At 57.6% G+C, this 26,647-nt stretch overlaps 1 protein-coding gene across 2 annotated transcripts in view; it reads right to left on the reverse strand.

Moving 5' to 3' along the window:
• Positions 1–293: 293 nt before the first annotated feature.
• The window catches only part of BMP7 (bone morphogenetic protein 7), a 92,070-nt gene continuing 65,716 nt past the window's right edge, over positions 294–26,647 (reverse strand). The window contains exons 4-7 of one of the 2 annotated variants that reach the window (XM_086702548.1): positions 17,307–17,504; positions 8,330–8,406; positions 6,731–6,841; positions 294–2,400 (exon numbers count right to left, since the gene is read on the reverse strand). In XM_086702548.1, coding sequence (XP_086558674.1) covers positions 2,251–2,400; positions 6,731–6,841; positions 8,330–8,406; positions 17,307–17,504 — 536 coding nt within the window. In that variant the 3' untranslated portion in view covers positions 294–2,250. The remainder of the gene's footprint in view (positions 2,401–6,730; positions 6,842–8,329; positions 8,407–17,306; positions 17,505–26,647) is intronic. The other variant, XM_086702549.1, reaches the window with a different exon arrangement.

Raw genomic sequence — 26,647 nt, forward strand, 5'->3', positions numbered from 1 at the left:
TAATTTACCCCCCCGCCTCTCTGAAACAGCTGTTGACAGCTGCACTGTAATTCAATCAAGGATCTTTGTAGTCGAGCCTCCCCGGTTCACATTTGTGGTTCGGTCCCATCCCTCCTGCCTGGAGCCCCACACAGCTGGACCAAGTATTGACGAGCGCCCCGTTCTCCCCGGGGCCTGGCTGACGAGCAGCGCGCTGATGGTGGGGGCCAAGGCGGAGAGTTCTTAGCGAACCAAGGGAGCGGCGACGTCCGGGAGTTAAGAGGGAAAGAACCCGACATCCACGGCCCCAAGAATCAGAACCAAATGTCTCCTTTTATTGAAAAGTCAAAAACCCTCTTTATTTTGTCTATTTATACAGAAAATTCGCTGAGGACCGCTCTATGCAACAGCTGAAGGTACAATGGTCTGACCGTTAATAAATAGTCTTAAATAAGAAAACAAACAGGCCGGGGGTGGGGGGGGAGGGAAGCGAACTCATCATCCTGAACGAGGGACCGGAGGAGCGTGTAAAGTGAGCTTCCGATGGACATAAATAATTTCCTTTGTTTTGTAACAACTATTTACATGTTTCAATGTACAGACGATGCGAGCCAGAGGCCAGTTGGGGTACAAGTGGCCAGAAAACTTGCACCTAGAGCGAATCACACAAAAATCCCCAGATCTGCCAACAGGTAAAACAAAGCACAGCAAAGACAGTGACTCTTCCCTACTGACCGGGCCGAGTGAAGGCTGCAGCCTAAGCTACTGAAGAAGAAAAATAAAAGAAGATAAAAACGGGGGCTCCGGTGTTTCCAGGAACCAACTTAATCAAGGTGGAGAAAACAATCCCCTGCTGGACGGGACTCCAGGGGCACAGGCCTCATCTGGATGAAGCCTCGTGTGGGTTAGCCTCATCTGGACAACCCTGCTCTAGACTGCCCAGAGCTCCCCAAGGCTTGTGTGGCAGCTAGTGGCTGGGTGCACAGCATTTAGGGGACCCACTGGCCAAGGGAAGGGAGGCTCACACCAAGAGCCACATCAGAAATGGCAACTTGGAGTTGGAACACCCGATTAGGACGTTACTCCCAAAGCGGCTTCTAGATCCTTCCATCTGAGATTGGCATCCAGCAGATCTAAACCACGTCATCTGCTCCTTACTTCAAGGAGCTGATTGTTTGCAGAGCCCTCAACAGGGGCCACCGGGGGCCCCGGTTGGAGCCCAGACCTCAGAACGCTGCTGTCCATCTACGGCCCAACAGGGGAGCCCCCCGGGGCGGTGGCCAGCACCCCCGCCCACCCCACCCCGATCTAGAGCTGGGCTTCCTTGGCACTCCTTTAAATGGGGCCATGTTGGCTAGAGTGCAAGGTGTCGCTGCAGGTGCTGTCCCACTGGCTGTCCCGTCCACTCTGGCATGCCACATCGAGTTTCCTACCATGAGGAGAGCCGGGAAACCGGTTCCAAAGTCTGCCAGCACTCCACATGCCTATTTTAATCTCTGCCACCACACACACACACACACACACACCCAGCTGAACATGTTTTTCCTTCAAGGTCAACACCCCCCCCCTCCTGCGAGCAGAAATCTGCCGTTTCCCTGCCCGGCTAAATCTTAGATTTAGGCAAGTCTATATAAACAGTGGGCCTCTGCAAGTCTCAGAATGAAACCAGACTGGAATGACGGGGGGGTGGGGGTGTCTCCCCATCCTCCCCCGGCCACAGCTTCTGTTTACGAAACCAGAGTAAACCAAGAGATGGGGATAAATTGTTTAGGAAAATATATCTGTAACATCCTAACCATTTTCGTTCATTCGTTTTATTGTGACATTTATTACAGGAACTTCTGTGTTAACTCTCCTTGCGCACAGACACAACGCGCCCACGCCTCGCCGCGCCCCCTTCCTCCCGCTGCTGGGGGGCCCGGCTGAAGGGCGCTCCTAATTACCCCTGGGAACGAGTCAGTGCACGGCAGAGACTTCACAGCCAATGATCGTGGCCGGGCCATTTTTCTTTATATATATATTGTCTTCCTTCAGGCTTTGCCTGCAGCAGCTTGTAGGATGTTGTCCATAGGAGGCCGGTGAAAACCTGATCAAAAGGCATTCACCTCTCAAATTCCTTGACGCTCCCACACCGTTAAGGTTGGGGACGGGGGCGGGACAGGCCTCTCGAGGGGCGGCGGGTCTGCTGGTGCCTTGCCAAGGCAGGGGGTGGCGGGAGACCGAGGATCCTGAAAGAACGTGGCCCCCGAGGATCTGAGCTCCGGGGAGGGACTAGTGGCAGCCACAGGCCCGGACGACCATGTTTCTGTATTTCTTTAGGATGACGTTGGAGCTGTCGTCGAAGTAGAGCACAGAGATGGCGTTGAGCTGCGTGGGGGCACAGCACGGCTTGGGCACCGTCTCCGGGTTGATGAAGTGGACCTGGAATGAGCAAGCAGTGGCAGCGGTGAGACGCGTCGCGTCACTCCCCCCCCCGGCCGCCTCGTTTCTAGAAGGATCACGCGTGGCTTGGGCGAAACGACCGCGCGGGGCTCGCCCTCGGCGCTTCCTGGGCGGACACGGGACTAGCTCGGTTCTGAGAGGGCCCATTTCCCACGGCAGGGAACCAGAGTACCGACGTCTACACAGCACACGGCTGGGAAGCGAGTGGCCGGGCGGGTCTCCACCGCGGGGCTGCCTGTACAGTGCGGAGGGCTTCGCGGGGTCTCTGGGGGGCCAGGGGCACTCGACCCCCAGCCGCGACGGCCAAAAATGTCTCCAGAACCTGTCAAATGTCCCCTGGGGGGAGGGGCAAAATTGCCCCAAGTGGAGACAGAATGGGCCCGCAGGCCGAATCCTGCCCACCAGCTGTTCCTGCGAATAAAGTTTTATTGGCACCTAGGGCTGCACCTGGCACACTTGAGTCTAGGACTCGCGAGGTTAAAAAGATCTACCACCTGACCCTGTCCAGAAAAAGGTGGCTGACCCCCGGGCTCACCTGTCCTGTCCAAGAAAAAGAGAAAGCGAGGCACACATGTAATTTCCCATGTTCTAGCAGCCGCATGTGAAAAGATGGAAAAGAAACATGTACAATTCATTTAAATAATATATTTAATTTAACCCAGGGTTTCAAAAATATGATCATTGCAATACATACTTACCGTAAAGAATCATTAATGACGTATTTTGCTTTTTTGGGGTACCAAGTTTTCAAAAACTAGTGTGCATTTTATTTTTTGGGGTTTTTTTTTTAATGTTTTTATTTATTTTTGAAGGAGAAAGACAGAGAGACAGAGCATGCGCGGGGGAGGGGCAGAGAGAGAGGGAGACACAGAATCCGAAGCAGGCTCTGGGCTCTGAGCTGTCCGCACAGAGCAGGACATGGGGCTCGAACCCATAAACCGTGAGATCACGAGCTGAGTTGAAGTCGGATACTTAACTGACTTAGCCACCCAGGTGTCCATCACCTTCTTTTAAAAATTTTTAAAAAATATTTATTTATTTTTGGGAGAGACAGAGAGAGACAGAGCATGAGTGGGGGAGGAGCAGAGAGAGGGGGAGACACGGAATCTGAACCAGGCTCCAGGTTCTGAGCTGTTAGCACAGAGCCCGATGTGGGGCTTGAACTCACAGACCGCAAGATCATGACCTGAGATGAAGTTGGACACTCAACCAACTGAGCCACCCAGATGCCCCTATGTTTATTTATTCTTGACACAGAGACAGAGCATGAACAGGGGAAGGGCAGAGAGAGAGGGAGACACAGAATCCGAAGCAGGCTCCAGGCTCCGAGCTGTCAGCACAGAGCTGGACGCGGGGCTCGAACCCCAAACCATGAGATCACGAGCTGAGTTGAAGTCGGACGCTTAACCGACTTAGCCACCCAGGTGCCCCTAAGTTTTTTTTTTTGTTTTGAGACAGACAGAGAGAGAGAGAGAGAGAGAGAGAGAGAGAGAGAAAATGCAAGTGGAGGAGGGGTGGGGAGAGAGAATCCCAGCCAGGCTCCACACTCCACAAGGAACCTGACATGGACTTGACCCCAGAAACCATGAGATCATGATCTGAGCTGAAACTAAGAGTTGGATGCTTACACTGACTGAGCCAGCCAGGTGCACCCCTAGTGCGTATCGTATTGTACTGTAATGTTGATTTTTGAGGGGGGGAGGGGCAGAGAGAGGGGGACAGAGGATCCCAAACGAGCTCCATGCTGACAGCAGAGAGCCCAGCGTGGGGCTCGAACTCACCAGAGATCATGGCCTGATCCGAAGTCGGATACTTAGCCGACTGGGCCACCCAGGCGCCCGTAGGGTGCATGTTAGACTCCCGACGCCTCTTGATTCAGACTGGCCCTATTTCAAGTGCTCAAGAGCCACGTGTAATATGTGGTTACCGCTTTGGAGGGTGCAGATCTAAACGATACGAGACCGTCCCGCCTCGTTAGTGGTGACAGTTAAGAGGACAAAACGGGGCGAACGCTTGGTTGGACATCATCAAGAAAGAAGGTCGGGAAGGGAGGACTGAAGACAGAGGCGGGCTGGCTACTCAGGTTTACTGCCCTTCATGCTCGTGGGATTCTCTGCACCCTACGGAGACCAGGGCTGGTGGCAAACAACGCCCCGGGCCTGAAGGGGCCACACAAGCGCCCCCGGATGAGCGGGGCAGGCAGGGAGTCAGACGAGAGGGAAGAGTGAGTGCTGGGGCACACCGCAGGGCGGACGCGGCCAGCTGACCGCGGCCAACCAAAGCCAGCGAGTTGAATATGCCGAGTGCCCGGGACAGGCCAGGAGTCTGGTTCTTGCTTTGTTTTTATGTCAAACTTGAGGTTTCCAAGCACATGCCAAGGGAAAGCACCCTGTAGAGGCCTCTAGCCTGTGACCTCTGACACGAGCCAGCACACTTGGTAACTTTTTATGACGGACCATTTCAAACCTTACAAATCTAACCGCCCCCCCACCTCCACCCTTGAATCATTTGAAAGCAAATCCCAGACATCAGCTCATTTCCTCTGTATTTCACTAGGACTCTCGGCAGGCAAGGCTTCTCCCCCCACCCCCTTTTATTTTTTTAATTTTTTTTTTTTTTTTTTTTTTTGAGACAGAGAGAGACAGAGCATGAGCAGGGGAGGGGCAGGGAGAGAGGGAGACACAGAATCCGAAGCAGGCTCCAGGCTCCGAGCTGTCAGCACCGAGCCCGACGCGGGGCTCGAACTCACGGACCGCGAGATCGTGACCTGAGCCGAAGTCGGACGCTCCACCGACTGAGCCACCCAGGCGCCCCTCCCACCCCCTTTTAAACATGACCACAGAAGCATCTTTTCGGAATAATCGAAGGGCTCGCTCTGATCCCAGAGTTTCCTCGTGACGAGCGGACGGGGCGGGTGGTCACAGGACGGCTAGGTTCCTGTTGTGTGGGCCATGAAGCAGGGGTCGGAGGGTAGAGTTAGACCCATGGCAGCCCGGGAGACCCCCGGGGCACCTCCCAGGGGCTTCAGGACAGGACCTTAGGGGGCACGTGGGCGCCAAGGAACAGGGTGGGGGCACTATTCATTTCCAGCCCGAGGACTTTCAATCCTGAACAGGGCTCCGGAGTTTACTGCTGGGGGAGGAAGGACCTTGCAAAAGCATTGCTAAAAAGAAGAGGCCTTCTTTCAAAGGGCAGACCGCGGCCCAAGCGAAAGGACCAAAGGAGCTTTTTCTCCAGGAGGTAACACGTGGGTAGGAACATGGGAAGAGAGAGACGGTTTATTCCGAAACAAAAGAAGCCAAAACGTCCATCACAAACAGAACTGCAGGACAGAGGGGATGGCCCTGAGGAGGGAGCTCTCTGTCACCAGGAGCATTCAAGCCAGGGACGACGACCGGTTGACAGGAAAGGCCCCAATAACGTTCATGTCAGAGAGCTAGATAATCAAGACCCCTGAGCCTCAGATTCTACACCGAAGAACCAAGTTCCTAATTTTTATCACTACTGCGGTTTTCAGGAGAGTAATAAAAATCACATGCACCAGGGGTCCCAGTGCTAGGCACCCTGATAAGAGCTTAGCTTATTATCACACCGAATCCTCCAGTGACCCCAGGGAAGTTCCACCTGAAAGGCCCCCCTCCACCCCATCTCTCTGTCCTATCGTCCTGTCTGCCACCTTCCTGTCCCTTACTCCTCTCAGGCTTCCTCATTTGTCTACTTGACCGTTTCTCTCCCTGGAAACCGAGGCCCCGAAGGCAAGGACCCCATCTGTGCCATCCCCTGTGGTGGCCGCTGTTCCCAGTCCAGGTCTACACGCAGGAGATGCTCAGGAGATGCCCTAGGATGGCTGAACCCCCAGAGTTCAAGGGTAGGAGGCAAAGACGTGAACTCGGAAAGGGGACAGGCTCTCGAGCCAGCATGAGCCAAAGGAAGCATGGATTTGGGGGGTCGGGGAAGGACCTATGGACGTGGGGTAGACGTGCGGACAGCCGAGAACAGTCCCCCAGACAGAGGCAGGACCAGGGCCGACTTCCCCATTAGGCACAGTGACCGCTGTCCGAGATGCCTTTAGGAGCCCAGGAAACTGTTCTCGCTTCTTTCAAAACTGGGAGAAATACATGAACTTTAGGGTCAGAGGTTGTTGTACACATTGTTATGCCGATGCCGTTGTAGAAGAGGATTCTTAATCTTTTTTTTTTTTTTTTTTTTTTATGGAGGAAGGGGCCTAGGCGGGATGGGGTGGGGGCCCCAGCCTGGGGGAGCCCGAGGCAGGGTCCGGCCGCCCCGATGGCGGGCGGGCCGCACTCACCAGCGTCTGCACGATGGCGTGGTTGGTGGCGTTCATGTAGGAGTTCAGAGGGAAGGCACACTCCCCCTCGCAGTAGTAAGCAGCATAGCCTTCGGGAGCGATGATCCAGTCCTGCGGGCGAGAGAGGGCGAATCAGGGCGAGTGAGAGCCCCGTACGGCCCACTAACCTCCACATCCAAACCGCCTCCTGCGGGCCACACTCCGCGCTCCCGGGCACAAAGACCCGGCCCCGTTCCGTCCTGCACAGCGGGGGTCCTGCTGGAGCAGGAGAAACAGATGATGCGCTTTCACGGTCCCCACTGAACGCAGAATGGAGGAAAGACCACCGGGGGCTGGGCTGAGTCCGGAACGGACGCTCGCACGGCTTTGTGGGAAGGTGGCACGACCGAGGGGACGTCCACGTTAGCACTGCCAGGTGGTTGGCGGTCTGCGTTCGGCGAAATCTCCGTCTGCCAGTTCGCCCACGTGGGGAACAGACTGATGATCACCCACCACGGGGAGAACAGATAGAGGACCGTGTAGCCAAGCCAGCCCAGCCGCCCGGTGCACGCGAGCGGCTTGGTGAAGGATGCGTGGCCGTGCCTGCCTTTACGGTCAGGTGAGCACAGCACTACCGTCCCAGCAATACCCACACCCCTCACTGACTCAAGTCCATGGATTCTTCCAGCAGCGGAGTCTGGGGCTCGGTTCCAGCCCGGCCGGGTGCCCCGTGGAGCACGGGAGCCGTGAGTACAAGGGCCAGAACCAGGGGAGGGCTCCACGCTGGCCGTGGGCCAGTGCCTTGAAGGTGCGCTTGGGAGCGATCCCCAGGGAAGGGTCTGGCCCCGCCCACCGAACCACAAGTTCACTGAGGAGAGAACGAAATCGGTGGCCTTGGTGATCTCAACGCCCCATCGGGGGGCCGAGCTCCACGAGGGCGGGCACACTGTTCATGCTCACGGCTGTGTCTCTGGTGCCCAGAAGAGGGCCCAGGATGTCGGAGATACTCACAAGCAATCACCAGAGCGTATGACCCTCATGCCCGTCCTGGGATACACCCCCTGCCCTTCACCCCACTCCATCCAAATGGTTCCGGAGGGAGCAGTCATGGTCCCGGGACGTGATCTCATCCCCCAAACAGCCGACCGGTTCAGGATCAAGCACCCGACCCGAGCTGGCTCCATCAACTCCCTGCCCTGCACAACTGAATCACGGAAGGGGGAGGGAGGGACAGACAGGGCAGGAGGTGGGGGCCGGCCCTCCAGGCAGCTGCGTTCTGGCACACGGGCTCCCCCGCGTCTGAGAGCAGCCAGCCAGCCGCAGGATGGAAATGGAGTCCACGTGGAGAACGAGGCTCAGGGTCCGGAGCGTTTGGGCTGCTGGTTCTAGCTTGCGTCCTGACTCCATTCCTGCTCTTGGATCTCACGAGGCGTCCCTGCATCCTTAACCTGGATTGTCTACCCTAGCGAGGGCCCTTGAGGCTGGAGCCTCAAGTCGAGTAGGTGAGAAACCTGACCCACCGTACGTGTGGGACACAGCCCTCACCGCCCTGGCGGGGGAGCCTGGGGGAGCCCAGCCCAGAGCCCCCACCATCGGGCAGACCCAGCCGACCGCCCTTACCTGCCAGCCCAGGTCTCGGAAGCTGACGTACAGCTCGTGCTTCTTACAGGCCTGCCTCTGGTCACTGCTGCTGTTTTCTGCATTGACGGGAAGCAGAGGGGCAGGGCAGGGGGGTGGGGAGGGAAGGAAACACGCGCGCGTTAGAGTTCCCTCGGTCGCAGGCAATGGCGTGAGCACGGTCAGACTCAGAAAGCTGGAAGGCGACCTTTCGGACGCAGAAGCTGTTCGCGTATCCGCAGCCTTAAAACTCACTTCTGTCCCCGACGAACGGCCCACGCAAGACGTGCCCGCATTCCCGCTCTTCCCGCGCCACCTTAGCCCCTGCCACGCTCTGGACCCTTCTGCGGACCCTGGGCGTCTTTGTCCACGCGTGTTGTTCAGACGCAGACATGGGCCCGGATTCCCTGCGGGAATCAAACTACGGCCACAGGCCGCCGTGCTGGCCCCGGGAGCCCGCTCAAGGGGTCTGCTTCCGTGAGGCCCGCCCACTGGCGAGGCTCACCCTTCAAGAAAGGGCACGAGGGGGCGCAGACGGGGCCTGGGACAAGGCCCCCACCACCAGGAAGAAAGGAGAGGGCAGGAAGTCAGATTCCACTGACCTCCCAGAAAAACACTCTCCTGAGGCTGCTTTCAGGAGTCAAAACTATGCGCTGGGGTTTTCCGGAAGTATGTAAGGGTTGTTGGCATTTGGGTTAGGGCCTGAGCACTTGTGAACACGCAGAAACCCTCGGCTTTCTCTCTCTCTCAATCGTGCGCACACTCTCTCTTTCTCTCTCTCTCTCACATACACACACACTCACTCTGTTGCTACTGCATCATCTTCTATCCTGCACATCGTTTCCCTTAACCATGCCTTGTCTCTCTCCCACCTAAAACTTTCTAGCATGCTTCGAGCAACATCTCTCAACTCCTGCCCTTGGCCTGTCAGGTGTTCTGGAACCCGGATTCCTAAACCATCAAGCACTAAGCTCTAATCACACCGGCCTTCTTTCTGTGCTGTGAATCTAATGCCAAGCCTGTCTCTGCCTCAGGGCCTTTGCACTTGCTGTTCTCTGCACCTGAAATGTTTCTTGTGATCTTTGTATGTCTGGATCTACTTGATATTCAAGCCTGTCTGAACGTCGCCCCTTCAAAAAGGTCTTGCGAGGTCACCATCGGATTCCCAGAGCCCAGTGTCCACTGATATTTGTGTAATTAACGCACAACTAAAGGAGAGGTTAGTGCCCGAGCTTCTGTCCATAGCTGTGATGCCTCCAGGCCTAAGTGTCCCAGAAGGTAATGAAACCAGTGGATGAGAGACACAAGGAGGAACCGGGACTGCCTGCTCACCTGGCCCGTACCTGGGAGGCTTCCAGATGTACCCCGTTCCCGCTGCCTGGTCAGGCCTCTCAGATGGCCAGGGGAGTGGCCCTCCTGGCGGCCTCAGGTGCTCCCGGCACCCCCCGCCCTGGTTGAGAACCCAGGACTGAGCTCACCAGCTCATTTCCCACCCTTGGAGTGAGGACTGGTTCAGGTAAGAGCGAATGGCCCGATCCAAGCCGACAGCACGTGGATGGAAGCGTGCTGGGGGCTTCTGGAAAAAGTCTCCTGATTCCTAAGAAAGACGCATGGGATACGGTGCTCAGCTCTTCCCGCCTATCACCCGGGAGCAGAAGAGGAATGAAGCCTGATGGCTCCACGCGGCCACAGCCTTGAGAAGAAGCCAACTCGGAACACACAAGGGCAAGGTCGAAAAAGCTGGGCTTCCACTGTCGTTGACTTTGTGGACCAACCAACCCTCGCGCCCACCCGGCCCTGGCACCGCGAGCCGATGGCTTCCCTGGCGGCTGACGCCACTTGATCTGTGCTTCTGAGACTTGCGGCCAAACCACCCAGCTGGTCCTACCTAGGAAGGTGCGTCCCGGTGTGGGGCTGGTGGTCAGCTGGAGCCCAGGTAGAGACCCCGGAGGTGTAGACCCCAGAGCGCACCGGCTCCCAAGTGGAGTCTGACCAGTGGGTGTGGACCAGGGAAGGGGGTGGTGCCCCTCCAGCTGTGGAGTCACATCCCGGTTCTCCCAGACCTTGGGCTCCTCGTTCGCCGAGGATCCAGTGCCTACTGGGGCGGCCTCGAACGTTCACATCAGTCTCGCACAACACTCGGCTCATAGCGACAAGCTGCTGATCCTTATCCTTCCGGCCCACCTGCGAGGGAGGGGCCTGCTCCTGAAGCCAAGACTTCGCTGCCGACTTGAATTTAAATGATCATAAAAAACACTACACACGAACTTCATTCACACAGACACCCTTCAGCCATTTAAAGCGAACACCTTGTTTCCTCCAAATCCCACGACACGCCCGTTTGGCAAGAAGCGAAACGTCCACTAGTTTTCCGCCTTCCTCTGATTCACGAGAATTCTCCCCGTGTGGCTTCTAGGTTCATGGGAAATAGTCAGATAAAAAGGGTATCACTGAATTCCCTTCCCCGGACCTCAACTTCCCCATCTGGGAAGTGGGTGGGGTGGCTCTCTAGGAAGTCACATGTGGCGGCCACAGCAGATCAGGAAACCCCTTCGGACACCTGCGAGACATTACGCTGTCCCAGACACCCCAAACATACGGCCACCTGGGCCACCCCGAGGCGGAGAACAAATCTGAAGCGAAATGGAGGGGGGCGGGAGTGAGGATGGGAAGGACAAAAGAGAAGGAAGAATGGGGTCGGGCTGGCAGAGCAACACTGGACGAGAGGAGGAGGAGGGAGGGCAGAGGGAGGGCAGGGGGAGGGCGGCAGAGGGCACAGCAATCAGAAAACGGTCTCGGACGGGCTTTCCGGAAACGCTCAGGTGACGAGCCCGTGTTCACGGCTGGGTGGGTTTATCGCACGCGACTTCCACCTTCGTCGGCCTCTGTGAATATTCCCGATTTTATACATATCTTTATAGTCCAGGAAAGCAGTTTTTATTTTCTATTTCTTTTTTAAGTTTATTCATTTATTTTGAGAGCGAGCGAGCGAGTGCGCACGCAAGCATGGGGGAGGGGCGGAGAGAGAGGGAGAGAGAGAATCCCACGCGGGCTCTGCCCTGGCCGTGCAGAGCCTGACTCGGGGCTTGAACTCACACACCGCTGAGATCGTGACCTGAGCCGAAACCAAGAGTCGGCGGCTCAACCGACCGAGCCACCCAGGCGCCCAGGAAGGCAGTTTTTAAAGATTTACAAACCGGTGAGAAAAACCGCGTTGGACTGAGCACGACAGACACTCAGAACTACAGAAATGACCTCGGGGGGGGGGGGGGGGGGCGGGGACACAGTGTCACTGCCTGGTGCCTCATTCATTCATTCATTCATTCATTCATTCATTCACTGATGCCATCTGTTCCTGGGGGTCTGTCTACTAGTTTGCGGCCACTGTTCTAGGCATTAGAGCTACAGGTGCCAACAAAACAAAGCCCTGCCCCAGGCGCCTACGCCTTCCAGTGACAGACAGATGATCAATCAGTGGGTCAGCTTGAGTTGTGTCCTGTCGAGGAGAGCAGTAAGGCCGGAGAGGGGGTGTGTTGCCAGGGGGCCCTGCGATGGAGGGTCCTCGGGAGGAAGTGACATTGGCACGAGAACCGAAAGGGAGTGAGAGTCTGCCAGAGAGGCATCCCAAGGAGGAACGCTCCAGCCTGAGGACGCAGAAGGAGAGGCAGGAGCGTGCCGTCCGTGACCGCGAAGGTCAGCGAGAACCCTGACAGCCCCAGCAGCCGACAGACGGACAGAGGGCCAGGCACCAGAACCTTCCAGGAGCGAGGAGGGGTGAGCGGGGCTCAGCAGCAGGCAGTGTGGACGGGGGAGAAGGCGGGCCTTGCTGACCGAGCTCCGAGGGGTGGCTGGGAGGACAGAGGAGCAGCGGGGGGTCGGGCTCCCCTTCCCCACCTCTGGGCCTGGCGGCCGGAGGGCCGGCTACGGGGGTCCTCTGGAGGGCCAAGTGGCACTCAACACGTGACGGTCGAGGTCAAGGGAGCCATCAGAGAAGAGCCCCAGAAACCGACCGGGCCATTCACAACGCTGTCCGGAATGCAGAGCGGAAATGCAAAGATGGCCTCCACTGCTGTGGCAGTGCCCGTGGCCAAAGGCAGCAATTTCAGTGCACAGGCCTCCCTCCCCGCCTTCCCTGTAGGGAGCTGGAAGGTCGAGGGGAGGGAGGAGGAGCCTCCCCTCAGCCCAGTGACGCGTGGAGCAGCCTGAACAAGACAGGACTGAGCGCGTCAGCTTGGGACAGGGGCGCGGCTACGAAGCTTTATGTCGAGCGCCCTCGCTGCCGGCTGCTCCATGTCCTGTGTAACGACGGATCCGAAGCTACGCGAGGCTCAGTGAGGAGAAGGTGCCAGCATCGATTAGTAATGTCTGCCGTGAGCAGAGGAAGGGTGAGGGTCGGTCCGAGTGCCACTTTCCCCAATCCTGTCTTTTTTTTTTTTTTTTTCAACGTTTTTATTTATTTTTGGGACAGAGAGAGACAGAGCATGAACGGGGGAGGGGCAGAGAGAGAGGGAGACACAGAATCGGAAACAGGCTCCAGGCTCCGAGCCATCAGCCCAGAGCCTGACGCGGGGCTCGAACTCACGGACCGCGAGATCGTGACCTGGCTGAAGCCGGACGCTTAACCGACTGCGCCACCCAGGCGCCCCCCCAATCCTGTCTTAAAGCGAAGCAATGATATCTGACTTGGTGTTGAAACCCAAGGCCCAACAGACCAAGGCTGTGAGCAGCGTGTGAGGCCAGCTGTAGGTGTAAGTGGGGGGGGGGGGAGGGGGCGGGGGCACCAGCCCTGCCACCAGAGACCCAGACGCCTGCACTGTAACTCCGGGCCTCCTTGGATCGCTGGGCTGCTCTGGGAGAAAGCAGTCAGAAGTCCTGGTTCAAGATGACCGTGTGTTAGCAGAAAGGCTAGGACAGGGGAGAAGAGGTGACTCCCAGCTCCCCTGTCCCTCTGGTCCGCCCTATCCCCCCGAACCCCACACGGCTTCATCCGCCTCCACCGGCCCCTGCCTGAGCGGCTGACAAGTTACACGCCACCCCCCCCTCCCCAGGTCATCTGGTGGAGCTGCCTAATTACCAGGGGGGTGGGGAGAAGACAGTCGAAGGGAGGCCAGGGACCCAGGCTCTCCATCCCCAACCACACCGTCTACGAGCATTAGAAGGCTCTGGGGTGTATGTAGGGGGGAAGCGGGGGATGAGCCTGCAGGAGAGAAAGCTCCGTGGTGGACAGCAGGCTGGAGCATGTGGCCCCCCGGCACACGATGGGCTGCGTATGAGAGAGAATTCAGCTTGTAGGGCCCTAGAGCAGGATTCCCAGCCCAGCACGTGGGGCCAAGCACTTCAAAAGGCGTGAATGAATGTACTCACACATTCAGCCATTCTGGTTTACCAAGTCTGTTGGGGTGGGGCGGGGCGGGGGGAGGCCTTGCTATGGCTTTTAAATTAAATGTCCAGGAAGGGTTTAGATGAACTTCAAAAAGGGCCAGGAAGTAGAAAGCCCCGGGAAGGAGGCAGACCGCAAGCAAGCTAGAAGAGGTGCCACGTGAGGTAGTGAGAGCCCCGTCCTGGGGGTTATGTAAATGGAGACCCGATGAGTGTTCGGGGAGGATGCAGTGGGGGAAACCGGGTGTCGAATTCTAAGACTTTGAGGCCTGGTCCCTCTTCCTTCCCTCCTGAGGCACACCTGCGTGTCGGCTGGCAAGGAATCTGCCCGTGCTTCCTGCCTGGCTGATATGGAAAGACATCTAACGGGGGTCCCTACTCTGACACCCCACCCTTCTCCTCGCCATTCCCAGAACAACAGCCAGAATGATTCTCATCACCCCTGCCCCCCCCCCCACCCCCCATCGTAGCTTAAAACTCTGCCAAGGCTTCCAAATTTGCTTTGGATGAAGTTCAAACTCAAGACGGGGCTCCCAAGCGCCTGATATGGCTCACCTTGCCAGCCCCGCCGTCCCCTGGTCCCAGCCACCATGGCCTCTCTCTCCCCTCGAAGGCGCCCTGTCGCCTCCCGCCAGAAGTCTCTGTGCCCGCTCCCTGGGTCACCCTGGTCCAGCCGACCCAGCCAGGCCTCGAGGGCACCTGCTGGTCCCAGAGCTCTTGGGGGACAGTCTTCCCTGAAGTCCCCTCCCCCAATGCATCCGTCCCTAGTCACCACCCCCTGCCTCTCAGGCCTGTTAGTAAGTGTGCCTGGGAGTGGCAGCCACCTCCAGCCTGGCCCAAACCTCGAGGACGGATGGTGGCTGGGCTTTCCCCACTGAACCCCCGTCCCCAGGGCCGGCATAGAGGAGGCTTCCAATGCGAAGGAAGGGATCCAGTTGTTGGATGTTTATTTATTTTTGAGCGAGGCAGAATGTGAGTAGGGGAGGGGCGGAGAGAGAGGGAGACAGAATCCGAAGCGGGTTCCAGGCTCCGAGCTGTCAGCACAGAGTCGGACGCGGGGCTCGAACTCACGGTCTATGAGATCGTGACCTGAGCGGACGTTTAACCGCTTAACCGACTGAGCCACCCAGGCGCCCCGGTTGCTGGATTTTAATTAGGGGGCATGACAGACCCTTTTGAGAAGCCTGAAAACGGACGGATCCAACTGCCAGAAAAGACTGCCTGCAAATCCCCTGCACATTGTCTCCAGGGCCACTGGAGTCCATCCAGGGGCCCCTGGGAGGTCAGGAAACCTGACGCTGAAAGCTTTACCAAGCACAGCAACCATCCCTTTCTTCTTCGAGAAGGAAAACGAACAGACACTTAAAAACTGGTCACATGAGGCCAAAGAAGCTAATGACAATACGGGGTCAATCTGGGGGTCGGGGCCGCTCTGCCGGCTTACCACCCTATTTCTGAACACCCCCGTGATCCCCCCGCATGCTTCTCGGGCCAGCTCCGGGCCCAGCGGCGGGCAGAGCCGATGAGCTCAGCTCAGAGCTCCCCACGCGGCGGGCAGGCTGGTCCCTGCTGCAGACCCTGCCTGCCCTGCCCCGCAGCCCACCCAGAGCTCCGTGATGGCCTCCGGGGGACGTGTTCCGGCACATCCGTCTGCTGAGTCAACCGCTCTGCAAACACGGTGGCTGGGCCTCCTGTGGCTGCTTCAACAAATCAGCACAAACACGGCGGCTGAAAACACCACTTTATAAGCTTCTAGCTCTGTAGCTCGGAAAGTGCATCACAGGCCGAATTCAGGGCCTCGGCGGGGCCTCGTTCCTCCTGGAGGCTCAGGGGGACATCTGTTTCCTGGTCTCTTCCAGCTTCGAAAAGCCCGCCTTCGCCACGTGTGCCCCACCCCGCCTCCAGCTTCAAAGCCAGCGACATCGCGCCTCGCCGTCCCTCTGACTCGGGGAGAGATTTCCCCCCTTTAAGGATCCACGTGATGACAGCACGGCGCTGGGCCCACCTGGACCGTCCAGGCTTCTCTATCCTAAGGTCAGCTGATTAGCAATCTGGATTCTATCGGCAGCCTTGGTCCCGTTGGCCACGTAAGGAAACAGTCACCAGTTCTGGTGATTAAGGACACGGACATCGGAGGCCTGGCGGGGGCGGGGGGGGGGCATTATTCTGCAAACAGTTTCCTGAGGAGCCAAGGGATACCCCTTGGAGAGCAGCACACCCAGCCAAGGCGAGGGGGACGGGGCACAAGCTGGGCTCCTCGGAGGCGGTGGGTCATTTCTGCAGCCCACTGGGGACGTGGTCTGCGGGCCAACTTAATTTATTTGCAATTTTCTTTTTGCTCTGGGGGAGAAATCAAGAAGCATCTTTCCCTAACAGAGGCAGCGTCTGCTACGCAGAACGTGGCACGGACCAGGGTGTGGGCACGCAGGCCACAGGCGTCCACCGTGCTGAAGAGGCCGGTCCAGGCCAGCCCGGCCCCAAAACTCATCCCAGCGACCGCAGGCCACCAGATGCCATCAACATCCTGCTGCTTGATCAGCCGGTAGGGAAAGGGACCATGTCTCGGCCAAGCCCCGATGCCGGCACAAAGGCAGGCCCAGGCAGGGCTCAGCAGGCACCTGGTGAATTGTCAGAAAACACTGAACAGGACTGTGGAGGAACCCAAGCTCATCCAGTGCAGGCAGACGCCTCCCGGCAAAATCAACAGGCTCAAATCCCAGGGCTGACACTTACTTGCACTGTGCACTTCCGGACCAGTGACTTAACCCCTCTGAGCCCCACCGTCGCGCCCTCTTCAACATGGGAGGCCGTCCGCCTCAGAGCCTCAAGAAGCACAGAGTACATAAATGTAGCACCTCCTGGAAGTTTCTGTTGCGGAATTCACTACCTTCAGGATTGCTATTCATCTCGGAGTTGCTTGCTGTGAAGATGTTCCCTTTATTTTCAGTTCGTGTTTACTTGTCACAATGCAACATTTCAATGCACCTCAAAGTACCCCCCAAAATACACTGAAAGAGTTAATGCTCTTTTTCTCTTTACTTCTGACATTTCAAACAAACGTTCAAAGTGTCCCAAATAACGTTCAAAAAAACCCCCACTACCGCCCATGTGGAACAAGCACTAAAGCGAGCCATGAGTTTCAAATATTTTTCACCTAAGAAATACAATTAAAGACACAGCAAACTCTCCCCGTTTGTCCGCCTTTCCTCTCCCAAGGAGTGGCCTTCCTGGGGATGTTGGGGCGGCGGCTCCTGCTCTGCATGTTTTCAGAGTTTGCTTTCATTTATTTGGGGCCGTGATTCTCCCTACTTGGAAACTGACATGACTGGCATCTTGTTATACTAACATATACTAAGGAAACACACTAGTATACATTGTATACGAACGTAATGCACAAAGGTGCCGCCATGTGCCTTCTACACGAACTTATTACTTTGTCCAGTTAAAGCAGTGGGATCTGCGCAGCACAGGATTTTGCGGGGTCTGCTTCCCGCTGCATCGGCTCGAGGGTCACTTGCTGAGTACAGGATGAATTCTGGGGTCTTGCGGGGGCCTGTGGGATCCTCAGGGGCTGTGCATGAACCCTCCCGGCCCGGCGTACCTGCGACGTTGGTCACCCGCAGGGCTTCCTGGTTCTTGGGCGTCTTGGAGCGGTTCTGGCTGCGTTGCTTGCCCCCTGTGGAGCGGGTGCTGCGAAGGTGGACCTCCGTGGCCTTGAAGAAGGCCACCATGAAGGGCTGCTTGTTCTGGGGCCCGTGCCTCCCGATCAGGCCCGCCAACTTGGGGTTGATGCTCTGCCCTAGACCGGAAGCAGCCAAATGCACAGAAGATCAATTATGGGAGAAACGGTGAGCTGGTGAGCAGGGAGGGGCCGCCCGGACACGATTTCTTTCCCGCCTCACGGTTCATTCATGCATCCGTTATCTGTCCACCCGGCGGGTATTTATTCGGCATCTACTCTGTGCCATGCTGTTCAGGAGCTTGGAACACAGCAGGGAACCGCACAGAGAAAACCTCCTGCCCTCTGGCCGTGCGGGCAGGTGGGGCAGGCAGGCTGAGGTTTGCAGGTCTTAGGCTAGCGGAAGTCGCATTTACATTTCATTGGCCCGAGCTGGTCATGCGATCCACCTATCTCAAGAGGTGGGAGAAGCCTGCTTGCCCCAGGACGGCGGGGACAGCTGCACACAGCCCTGGTGACTGCCACCCGAGGCACGGAGGGGCCGTCTGAGCGGAGGACTGCGTGACAGGGAGGGGGGAGCCATGTGGATGTGTGGGGACAGGCGTTCCAGGCAGAGGGCACTACCGAGGCGAATGCTTGGGAGGAGGGAGCGAGGTGGGTTCTCTCAACGAGCAGTGAGGACGCTGGCTGCCTGGCTGGAGCACAGCCTGGGGGGAAGCAGGGAAGAAAAGGGGTCGGGGGATGAATCGTGGGGGACTCTCAGGAGCACAGGTAAGGTCGGGTCCTGTGGGCAACAGCAAACACTTTACTCTGTTTACCGAGTCGAACAGCGTCCCCTCCCCACCAGCCCCCACCAAGTTCAAGCCTGTGCAGAACCTCAGGATGTGACCTCATTGAAAACAGCACCTTTGCGGACACAATCAGTTAAGATAAGGTCACATGGGCTCGGAGGGTGTCCTCAGAGAAAGGCCACACGAAGACACAGAGAGACACGGACCCACATGCCCCCACGTGCATACACCCGGAGGGAAGGAGGCCAGAGAACACGGAAGAACAGCAGGGGCCCCCAGAAGCTGGGACAGGCAAACAAGGGCTCATTCCTCGAGGCCTCAGAAGGGGTGCGGCCCTGGGGCCTGCGGTCTCCAGGCTTCAGCAAGGTGCGGCCCGCTGTTTTGCGGCCCCCAGTTTAGGGCCTCCCGGTAGCCCCAGGAGACCGAGGCGATTGCGTGAAGTGGCAACCCCGAGACGGCCACCTGCTGCGTGTGACAGAGCCGCCCAGGTGTCCTGGGGGGGGCCGGGTGGGGGGGCCGGTGGAGGCTACCGGGGCCGTGGCAGGGAGAGGGGACGGGGGGCTCCTCAACGGTCCATTTCTCAACTCCGTCTTTTAAATTCATTTCTCGTGTTTCGTTTTGAAATAATTATACAGATTCACAGGAGAAGTCGCAGAAGAAAACGCACAGGGACGTGCCCCCCGCACTCCTTCCCCAGCTTCGCCCAGCGGTCGCGTCACGGGAGTCCCTCCGAAGCTGGGAACCAGCAGACCCTGGAGGGACTGTGAAAAGACACAAGTGACAGAACTTGCTGAGGGACTGGACAGAGAGGGTGTGAAGAGGTGGGGACTCATCCCTGACCTTCCTGCTCTGAGCCTGGGCACCTGGAGGAAGGGAGGGGCCGTTTATGGAGGTGGGGAAACTGAGGCGGGCGTGGAGGTGGGGTGGAGAGAATCAGCCGGGGAGGGGAGGGGAAGGGAGGGTGGAGGGCGAAAGCAGGTGGTTTCGCGGCCGCGGTCCCCATGTCCACCTGACGCAGGAGGGAAGCTGGCGCGTGGGAAGCACAGCATCCCAGCCTGGGTGCAGCTCCTGGTCCGGGGGGAGAGACGGACCTGGGGCCAAACGTGCTCTGGCCCGGTGCCAGACGTCCCGGGTTCAGGTCCCGCCTCTGCCACTCAACACCCAGACGCTTCTCAGGGCAGAGCTTTGCGTTCCCCAAGTGATGGAGAAATGCTGGCTCAGGGCAGAGGTCGGGGGGCCGTCTGGGTGGCAGAGAGGAGCTCACCTGGGGAGGGCGTGTAGTTGGACAAGCGGTACAAGGGCTGAGCCCAGGCATCCTGTCTCCACCACCGAGAGGACAGGGGTGCCCAGTCAGAAGGACCTAGAAGAAGCGTGGGCAGGAGGAAGGAGGACACCCAGAGGATATGGGGTCCTGGAGGCAGAGAGGAGAAGGCGGGCAGAATAATCTCGGTGTCCTGTGCTCTGCTGATGGGTGTGCAGTAGGAAGGGAGCCGGGATCAGTCTACCTTTCGGCTGCGGCAACAAGCAGGCCATTGGCCGGTAGGGACTGATGTCCTGCCTGCTGGTGGTTAAGTATCCCAAAGAAGAATAAAGCAAGAGACAGGGGGCAAAGAAAGCCTATCTCACTCGCGAGAGAAGAGCTCCGAGAGGCTGAGTAACCTGCCCAAGGCCACCCAGCTGGGGAGGGGCTGAGCCGAATCTGAACCCAGGCTGCGTACCCACGACAGGAATGCGTCACCCCGAGTTAGGCGAGAGGAGCCAGAGGCGAGCAGGAGCAGAGCTTCTGGAGGCCGCGGGCCCGTCCACATCTGGAATGAACTTCACCTGGAGCCCCCCAGACGGGCCCAAGTCAGGAAACCCAGCCTCCCAGGGACCAGACCAGCACCAGGGGGTTCGCTTTGGTTTTTTAACAGCCAGTGTTTAAAAGAGCAGACTTCCCCTGTCCACCACTATTTTAGCTTAACCCCTTTAAACGTTCGGCTTTCCTGCATTCTTCAGCAGGGTTTCCTCGAGTTCATGCATTTATAATTCGAACGATTCTATAAAAGAAACCATTAAAGCTGAGCCCCTAGGAATTGCATCTTGCCCCCACCCCCACCTGGAAGGCTTTCAGGGCAAAATAAAAATGCCTCGCCTGAAAAGCTGATGCCGATCTAGATATAGTAAACGCGAGCGCCGTGAGCAGTGTGTGCAGGGAGGGGGTCGAGCTCGCCCTCACAGCTGTCGGCGCACAGCAAGGGCCAGGGACGCACAGCCTCGGCTGCGAAACGGGCAGACAGAGGGGAAGGAAGCGGGTCTTCGGGGGGTTTAAACCCCCGCAGCTGCCACTGACCACGCCGTGTGGGCCGAGGGAGGTCAAGTTGCATGCCGGGGCCTCTAATTCCTCATCTGTAAGATGGGGGTGATGCCAGGGCTCCTGTCCCTGGTACCCAGCCCAAGTTTCATTTCTGCAGCTGTGCCTTAGGGGTGGGCCTACGAGACAACAGCTAGTCCCCCAGCTGCAGCGACTGGCTCAGGGGCGGGCACATGACCCAACTCAGCCAACGAACGGAGGGGAGGCACCCTGGAAGTTTCCTTTCCAGAAAGTCCCTGGACAAGACTGAGGCAGGAGGAGTGGATGGAGCCCCAGAAATGGCCACCAGTTAGAGACCACAGGTGGGTGACATTTTCGAGTGGGACCGACCTGGTGGAAGGAAGAACAGAGGCATGGACATGGATCTCCCTGAGCCACTGGATCAAACCGGTCCTGAAGCTTGCTTCTCGCCCCAACCACCGAGATGAATAAACCCCCCGTGACTGTTTAGTCTGAGCTGCCTGCCCGTGTGTCCACAGTCACACGTGTGCACAGGTCCTCATAACTGGGATTGTACTGTTACTGCCGTTTCCTATAAACCTGGTTCTCACGCAATATACCCTGGACATCTTTCCACATCGATGAAACACACTGACCTCATCCCTCGTGGCCACAGAGGAGCCTCACATCTGGAAATGCCTTTACGTCATCCTCTCCTGCCCGTGGACGTTTGCGTTATGTGTTCCAGGCTTCAACAACCACCTTGTTACTGACTCATTAGTTCATTCGGCAGCTATCGACGGCACGCCTGCCGTGGGCCGCCCTGGGCTAGGTGTGCACGTAGAACGGCCAGAACAACCCCCTGGGGGCCCACCGGGGCGGGGGGTGGGGGACGAGCTGAGGGACGGTGGTGATGGCCGAGAAGCAGTCTAGGGCAGGGGCAGGGACAGGGACAAGGGGGACTGGTCAGGGAAGGCTGCATAGTCACAGGGGTCCTGGGAGAGAAATGTTCCCAGCAGAGGGAACAGGAAATGCCAAGTCCCGGAGACAGGAACACACACACGTGTGTTTGAAGAACAGGGAGGAGGCGGGGGCGCCTGGGTGGCTCAGTCAGCTAAGCGTCCGACTCTTGATTTCGGCTCAGGTCGTGGTATCGTGGTTTGTGAGTTCGAGCCCCGCGCTGGGTTCTGCGCTGGCCGTGTGGAGCCTGCTTGGGATTCTCTCTCTCCCGCTCTCGCTCTGCCCCTCTCCCACTTACTTTTTCTCTCTCTCTCAAAATAAATAAGTAAATAAACACTTAAAATTAAATTAAAAAAAGAACAGGGAGGAGGCCAGTGGGGCTGGAGAGAGAGAGGGAGGGAGGGAGGGAGGGAGGGAGGGAGGGAGCCCGACGATGAGGCTGGGTCACTGGGGGCCCTGGCGGGGGCTCTGGATCACATTCTAGGTACGATGGCGGCCACAGAGGGTCTGGAGAGGGGGGACATGGCCAAACCTCTGAGGCCCGCTCAGGGGTGTATGTGGGGTGAATGGTGATCTAGAACGGAGCCCCCTCCCACTGTGCTCTCCTCTAGACCCCCGCACTTGGGTGGCCTCTCTGGGCCCCACACGCATTGTGCTGCCCTCCATCCAGCCCGGCAATTCAGGGCAGGGTGGTCCCCTCCACTCACTGTCCCGGCACAGGACAGGGCTCGACACTGGCGAAAGCACGTTCACACAGACGATGGCAGGAGGCACTGAGGCCAGCGGGGGGCACCTCAGCATGGCAGACGTGCCCGAGGAGCACCCTCCCTGAGTCCTGACAGCAAACGCTGTCTCCAGACATCGCTAAGTGTCCCCTGGGAGGCCACACGTCCCAGTGGAGAGCCACGGCTTGACCCACGCCTTCCCTAAAGTGAGCACCCGCTCTCCTGGATGGACATGCAACCGGAAGTCATTGCCGTCCAGTTTTTAGCTGCAGAATCCTAGAGACAATGTGACGTTTTCCCAAGACCATTAACCGACCAGGCACCTAAACCATTCATCTTTTTTTTTTTTTAAGTTTATTTAAGAGAGAGAGAGAGAGAGAGTGTGTGTGTGTGTGTGCAAGCAGGGGAGGGGCAGGGAGAGAGGGAAAGAGAGAGAATCCCAAGCAGGCTCCACACTGTCAGCACAGAACCCGACGTGGGGCTCGATCCCACAAACCAGGAGATCGTGACCTGAGCTGAAATCAAGAGCCCGACGCTTAACCGAGTCACCCAGGCGCCCCTCATTCACCTTTTTACAAGTATTCACGGTGTGCGGGCCAAAGCCCCACACTGCTCTGCACCCCGGGGGTTATAACCAGGAACAAGACAGGCCCAGGCTCCCGCGGGGCCCCGTGGAGGAGGACCAGAACAAGATATGGTGTGATTACACCTGGGAGAGAGGAAGTTTAAAGCATATGCCAACCTACGTGGGTATGTACCTGCGAAAAGTGTATTTTTATTTTAATGCCCCCCAAAAAGGGCCAAGAGAGGCTCGAATGAAGGACGGGACATGTGGGCGGGCTGGGGGAAGAATTCGATTTCAGTGTGTGATGTCACAGTTATAGCACACACAAGCACAAGTGCTCGTTTTGACTGTTTCTAAGTGTCCAGGGCGAGTCACGCTAGATACGGAGTCGGGCCACATGCACCAGGCAGAGGGACGGAGGTAGGGGACATACCTGGTCTAGGCAGGGAGGGCAGAGAAACCCAATACTTTAACCATAAGGTCTGTATCCTCAGGGAAGTCGGAAACAATCTAGAGTGTAGCTGAGAGTTAATAGGTTAAAAAAAAAAAAAAGGAAAAAAACACCTGAAGATTTGCCCAAGTCCAGGGTTGCCAGACTTTGCAAATGAAAATACAGGATGCCTGGTTAAATCTGAATTTCAGATAAATGACCATGTTTGCAGCACGTGGGACACACACGGAGTAATTGTTGGGTTGGGTTGTTATCTGAAATTCAAATTTAACGGGGCGTCCCGTATTTGAATCCGCCAAGAGGTGCCCCGCAAGCTAGGGGAGAAAGGTTTTCCCGATGTGCGACGGTAACTGAGCCCTGTGCAAACAGGATGGAGGGGACATCTGGCCCACCTGACGGGCAGGTTATGGATCCAGGGTGAGGGCTTCGCCGGTTTCTTCTTTAGTAGAACGCACAGCTGGCCTCTTTCGTGGCCTCTTTCTGTTTTTGCTTTCTGGGCTTTTTAAACTTGGGGTTTTAAGTGAGCATGTAGTAAAATAGACCTTTCTCGTATACAGAGCCGTGAGAAGACTCACATGATCACCACTTCTGTCAGGATACAGAGCGGCCCCCAGTTAGGATGACCCCACGACAGAGGACGATCTAGCACAAATGTCAACGGTGCCAACGTGGAGGGGCGCCCGGGGGGCTCCGTCGGTGGAGCGTCCGACTTCGGCTCACGTCACGATCTCGCGGTTCGTGGGTTCCAGCCCCGCGTCGGGCTCTGTGCTGACAGCTCGGAGCCTGGAGCCCGCTTCGGATTCTGTGTCTCCCTCTCTCTCTGCCCCTCCCCTGCTCACGTTCTGTCTCTTTCTCTCTCTCAAAAATAAACATTTAAAAAAATGCTTTAAGAAATAAACACTTAAAAAAATTAAAAAAACCAAATACTGCCAAGGTAGAGAAACTCTGCTCTCTAGACCTGCTCTCCCTCCGTTTACGCCTACTCACCATCTGTTTGGATGCTTTAATGGCACAGTGGACGACCTGTGACGGAGCACCTCTGACCCACAAAGCCTAAAACCATTGCTACCCGGTGCTTTCCAGGAACTTAGTAGGTACTTAAAAGTTTGCTGACCTCTGCTCTAACCGACCCTGCCTCCACATACCCCCGACCGTAAAGGCGGCCATACCTGCCCTCGAGACGCGACACTTTTATGGTCTATTACCTGCCAATGAACGCGTTCCCGACAGAGTCGGTTCTCCGCGGCTGGTGGCTCACGAGAAAGACGAGAAACCATCCTTCCGGCCCCTTTGCTCTGCGCCAGGCACTGTGCTGAGCCCCTTCCGTGCGCTGCTCCAAGCGGCCTCCTGACCCCACGTTTACGGGCGGGGAAGTGGGCTCCAAGCTGTGAACTTAATCATCAGACCGTCGCTGAGTCCGGGTGGACGGAGACGCAGGGAGCAAAGATTGCCCAGGCACGGATGTGGGCGACACGCGGAGCCTCAAACGGCAGGGGAGGGTTCGCCAAGGCACGGGGGCGGGCGACAGCCACGGCCGGCAGGTCCTGGGATGGCACGGGCAGAGTCCGCACGCCCAGCCCAGAGGACGTCCCCCCAGAACCGGCCCGGGGCACAGACGGGGGCCTCTCAGGAGAGGAGGGAGCACAGCCTCATCACAGAGAAGGAGCATCTTGGTTTTCCTGTGGTTTCCTTGTTTTCCAGGCCCAGAGCCACGGGCTCCCCTGCGGAGGCCCGAGGCGTAAGAATGCGCTTTGTTGATTGTGCACAACGCCGGTTCCAGCCACTTGTCTCGATGGCCCAAGGCCCAAGTGACAAGTGAGAACGCAGTTAACGCTTGTGACATCTGCCTGGCCTCAATTACCCAATGCTGTCCCGGCCCCTGCTGCCCACCCAGCCCTGGAAGGACCCCTCCCAGCCTCTGGGTCATCAAGGCCTCCTGTTTTCTCTCGCTCGGCCTCTGGAGAAACAGGATGTGAAGCAACACCAAGGGCAAAGGCACCTTGGAGCCAGCTGCGCTGGGGGCGGGACCAGTCGCCAACCTCGGCTCTCTGGGACTTTGTCTCCCCAGCGGCCCTGGGCGAACGGCTCACCTCCTGGTCCCGTCCCAGCCGAGCATCGCACTTGGGACAGCATACGCCCCCAATCCTTTAAATGCCTCGCAATCCCCAGAAGTGTGAGACGGGCCAGTGAGGCCACCTCATCGTCCTCTTGAACTGGAAGGGTAGGGCTTCTAGACGTCGCCCTCCCGGGCCTCCCAGTGATTTCTTCTCTCTACAAGGGGGAGGAGGAGGACCCTATAAAGAAGGACAAATGCTGAAGTCCTTGTCTTGGGAACAAGGGACCAGGTGTTTTCACGTCTGTAAGGACAGAGGCATCTCTGGCCCAAAGCAACGTCTCCATCATCTCCCGGCAGCTTGGAGATGAAAGGCGGCCCCGGGGAGAACCACGGGCCCTGATCTGGAGAGCAGCCAGAAGCACTCCTGGGAACCTCCGAGGCTCTGAACTTGTCTTCACAGCCTGAACCTTGACCCTCAGCATACAGGCTCTCCGCTTTCCACCTTCCTACAAGAATGTGGGCGAGGTGACGGCAAAATCCTTCAGGCCGTAGCCCCGGTGCCTACAACAAATCGCTGCCATATCAAATGTTTGTTGAGTGAAGAAACGTGTATCCAGTGCAGGCGGAGAGGCTCTTAGCTGCAGGAGGCTGGTTCTAACAAGCAGGTCTGACGGGGCAGGGAGAGTCCGGTGTTGCTCTCCGGCCTGGGGGGGGGCAGGGCCCGGGGCCAAGCTGTCCGTGGGCACCGTGCCCAGGCCCACGGTACTTTTAGGGGCCCGTGAAAATGTTTTAATGTCTCTTAAAATCGGAAGACAAAACACAAACTTTTTGGGGTCGCAGAAAATGTTTTCATTTTTAATCCGGCCAGGATTATATTCATCTTTATACTAACGTGGTCATAGAACATAATTTTTGGTGTTTTTTTTTTTCTTTAATGGAAGGAAGGAGTCCACGAAAGTCAGATGCAGCCCTGGCCGCTTCCGTTGGTCCTGCGGGAAGCCCACGGTCTTCCGGGTTCCTTCCCAAACAGCTTCGTTCCCAAGGAGGGACCGGGAGGCGGTCCTGGGCTGTTTGTCCGGACGGCCTGGCCGTGTACCCGGCGGGCACCCACTGAACCACACAACCCTCCCCCGGCCTGGGCCCCGCTGACCACATTCCTCGGACGCGGTCCCGCAAAGAGCGAGGTCGGGGGCGCCGGACTGGGAACCCGCGGCAGAGCCCCCGGTCTGCCCAGGGAACTGGGCGCCTTCAGGCAAGTTACCCCACCTGCTGGGCCTCGGTTTCCTCCCCTGCTCCCCTGCTGACAACCCCCGGGGCGGGCCACCGCGAGCAGCGAGCACAGCGACGGCCATCTCGAGCACACGTGCTGTTGGCCAGGGTGCCGGGCCCAGGACTCAGCATTTTACCGCAAATCCACTCATG

Source organism: Puma concolor, chromosome A3 (genome assembly GCF_028749965.1).
Source record: "Puma concolor isolate L17-30 chromosome A3, mPumCon1.1.hap2, whole genome shotgun sequence".
In the NCBI taxonomy this organism is placed as follows: domain Eukaryota; kingdom Metazoa; phylum Chordata; class Mammalia; order Carnivora; family Felidae; genus Puma; species Puma concolor.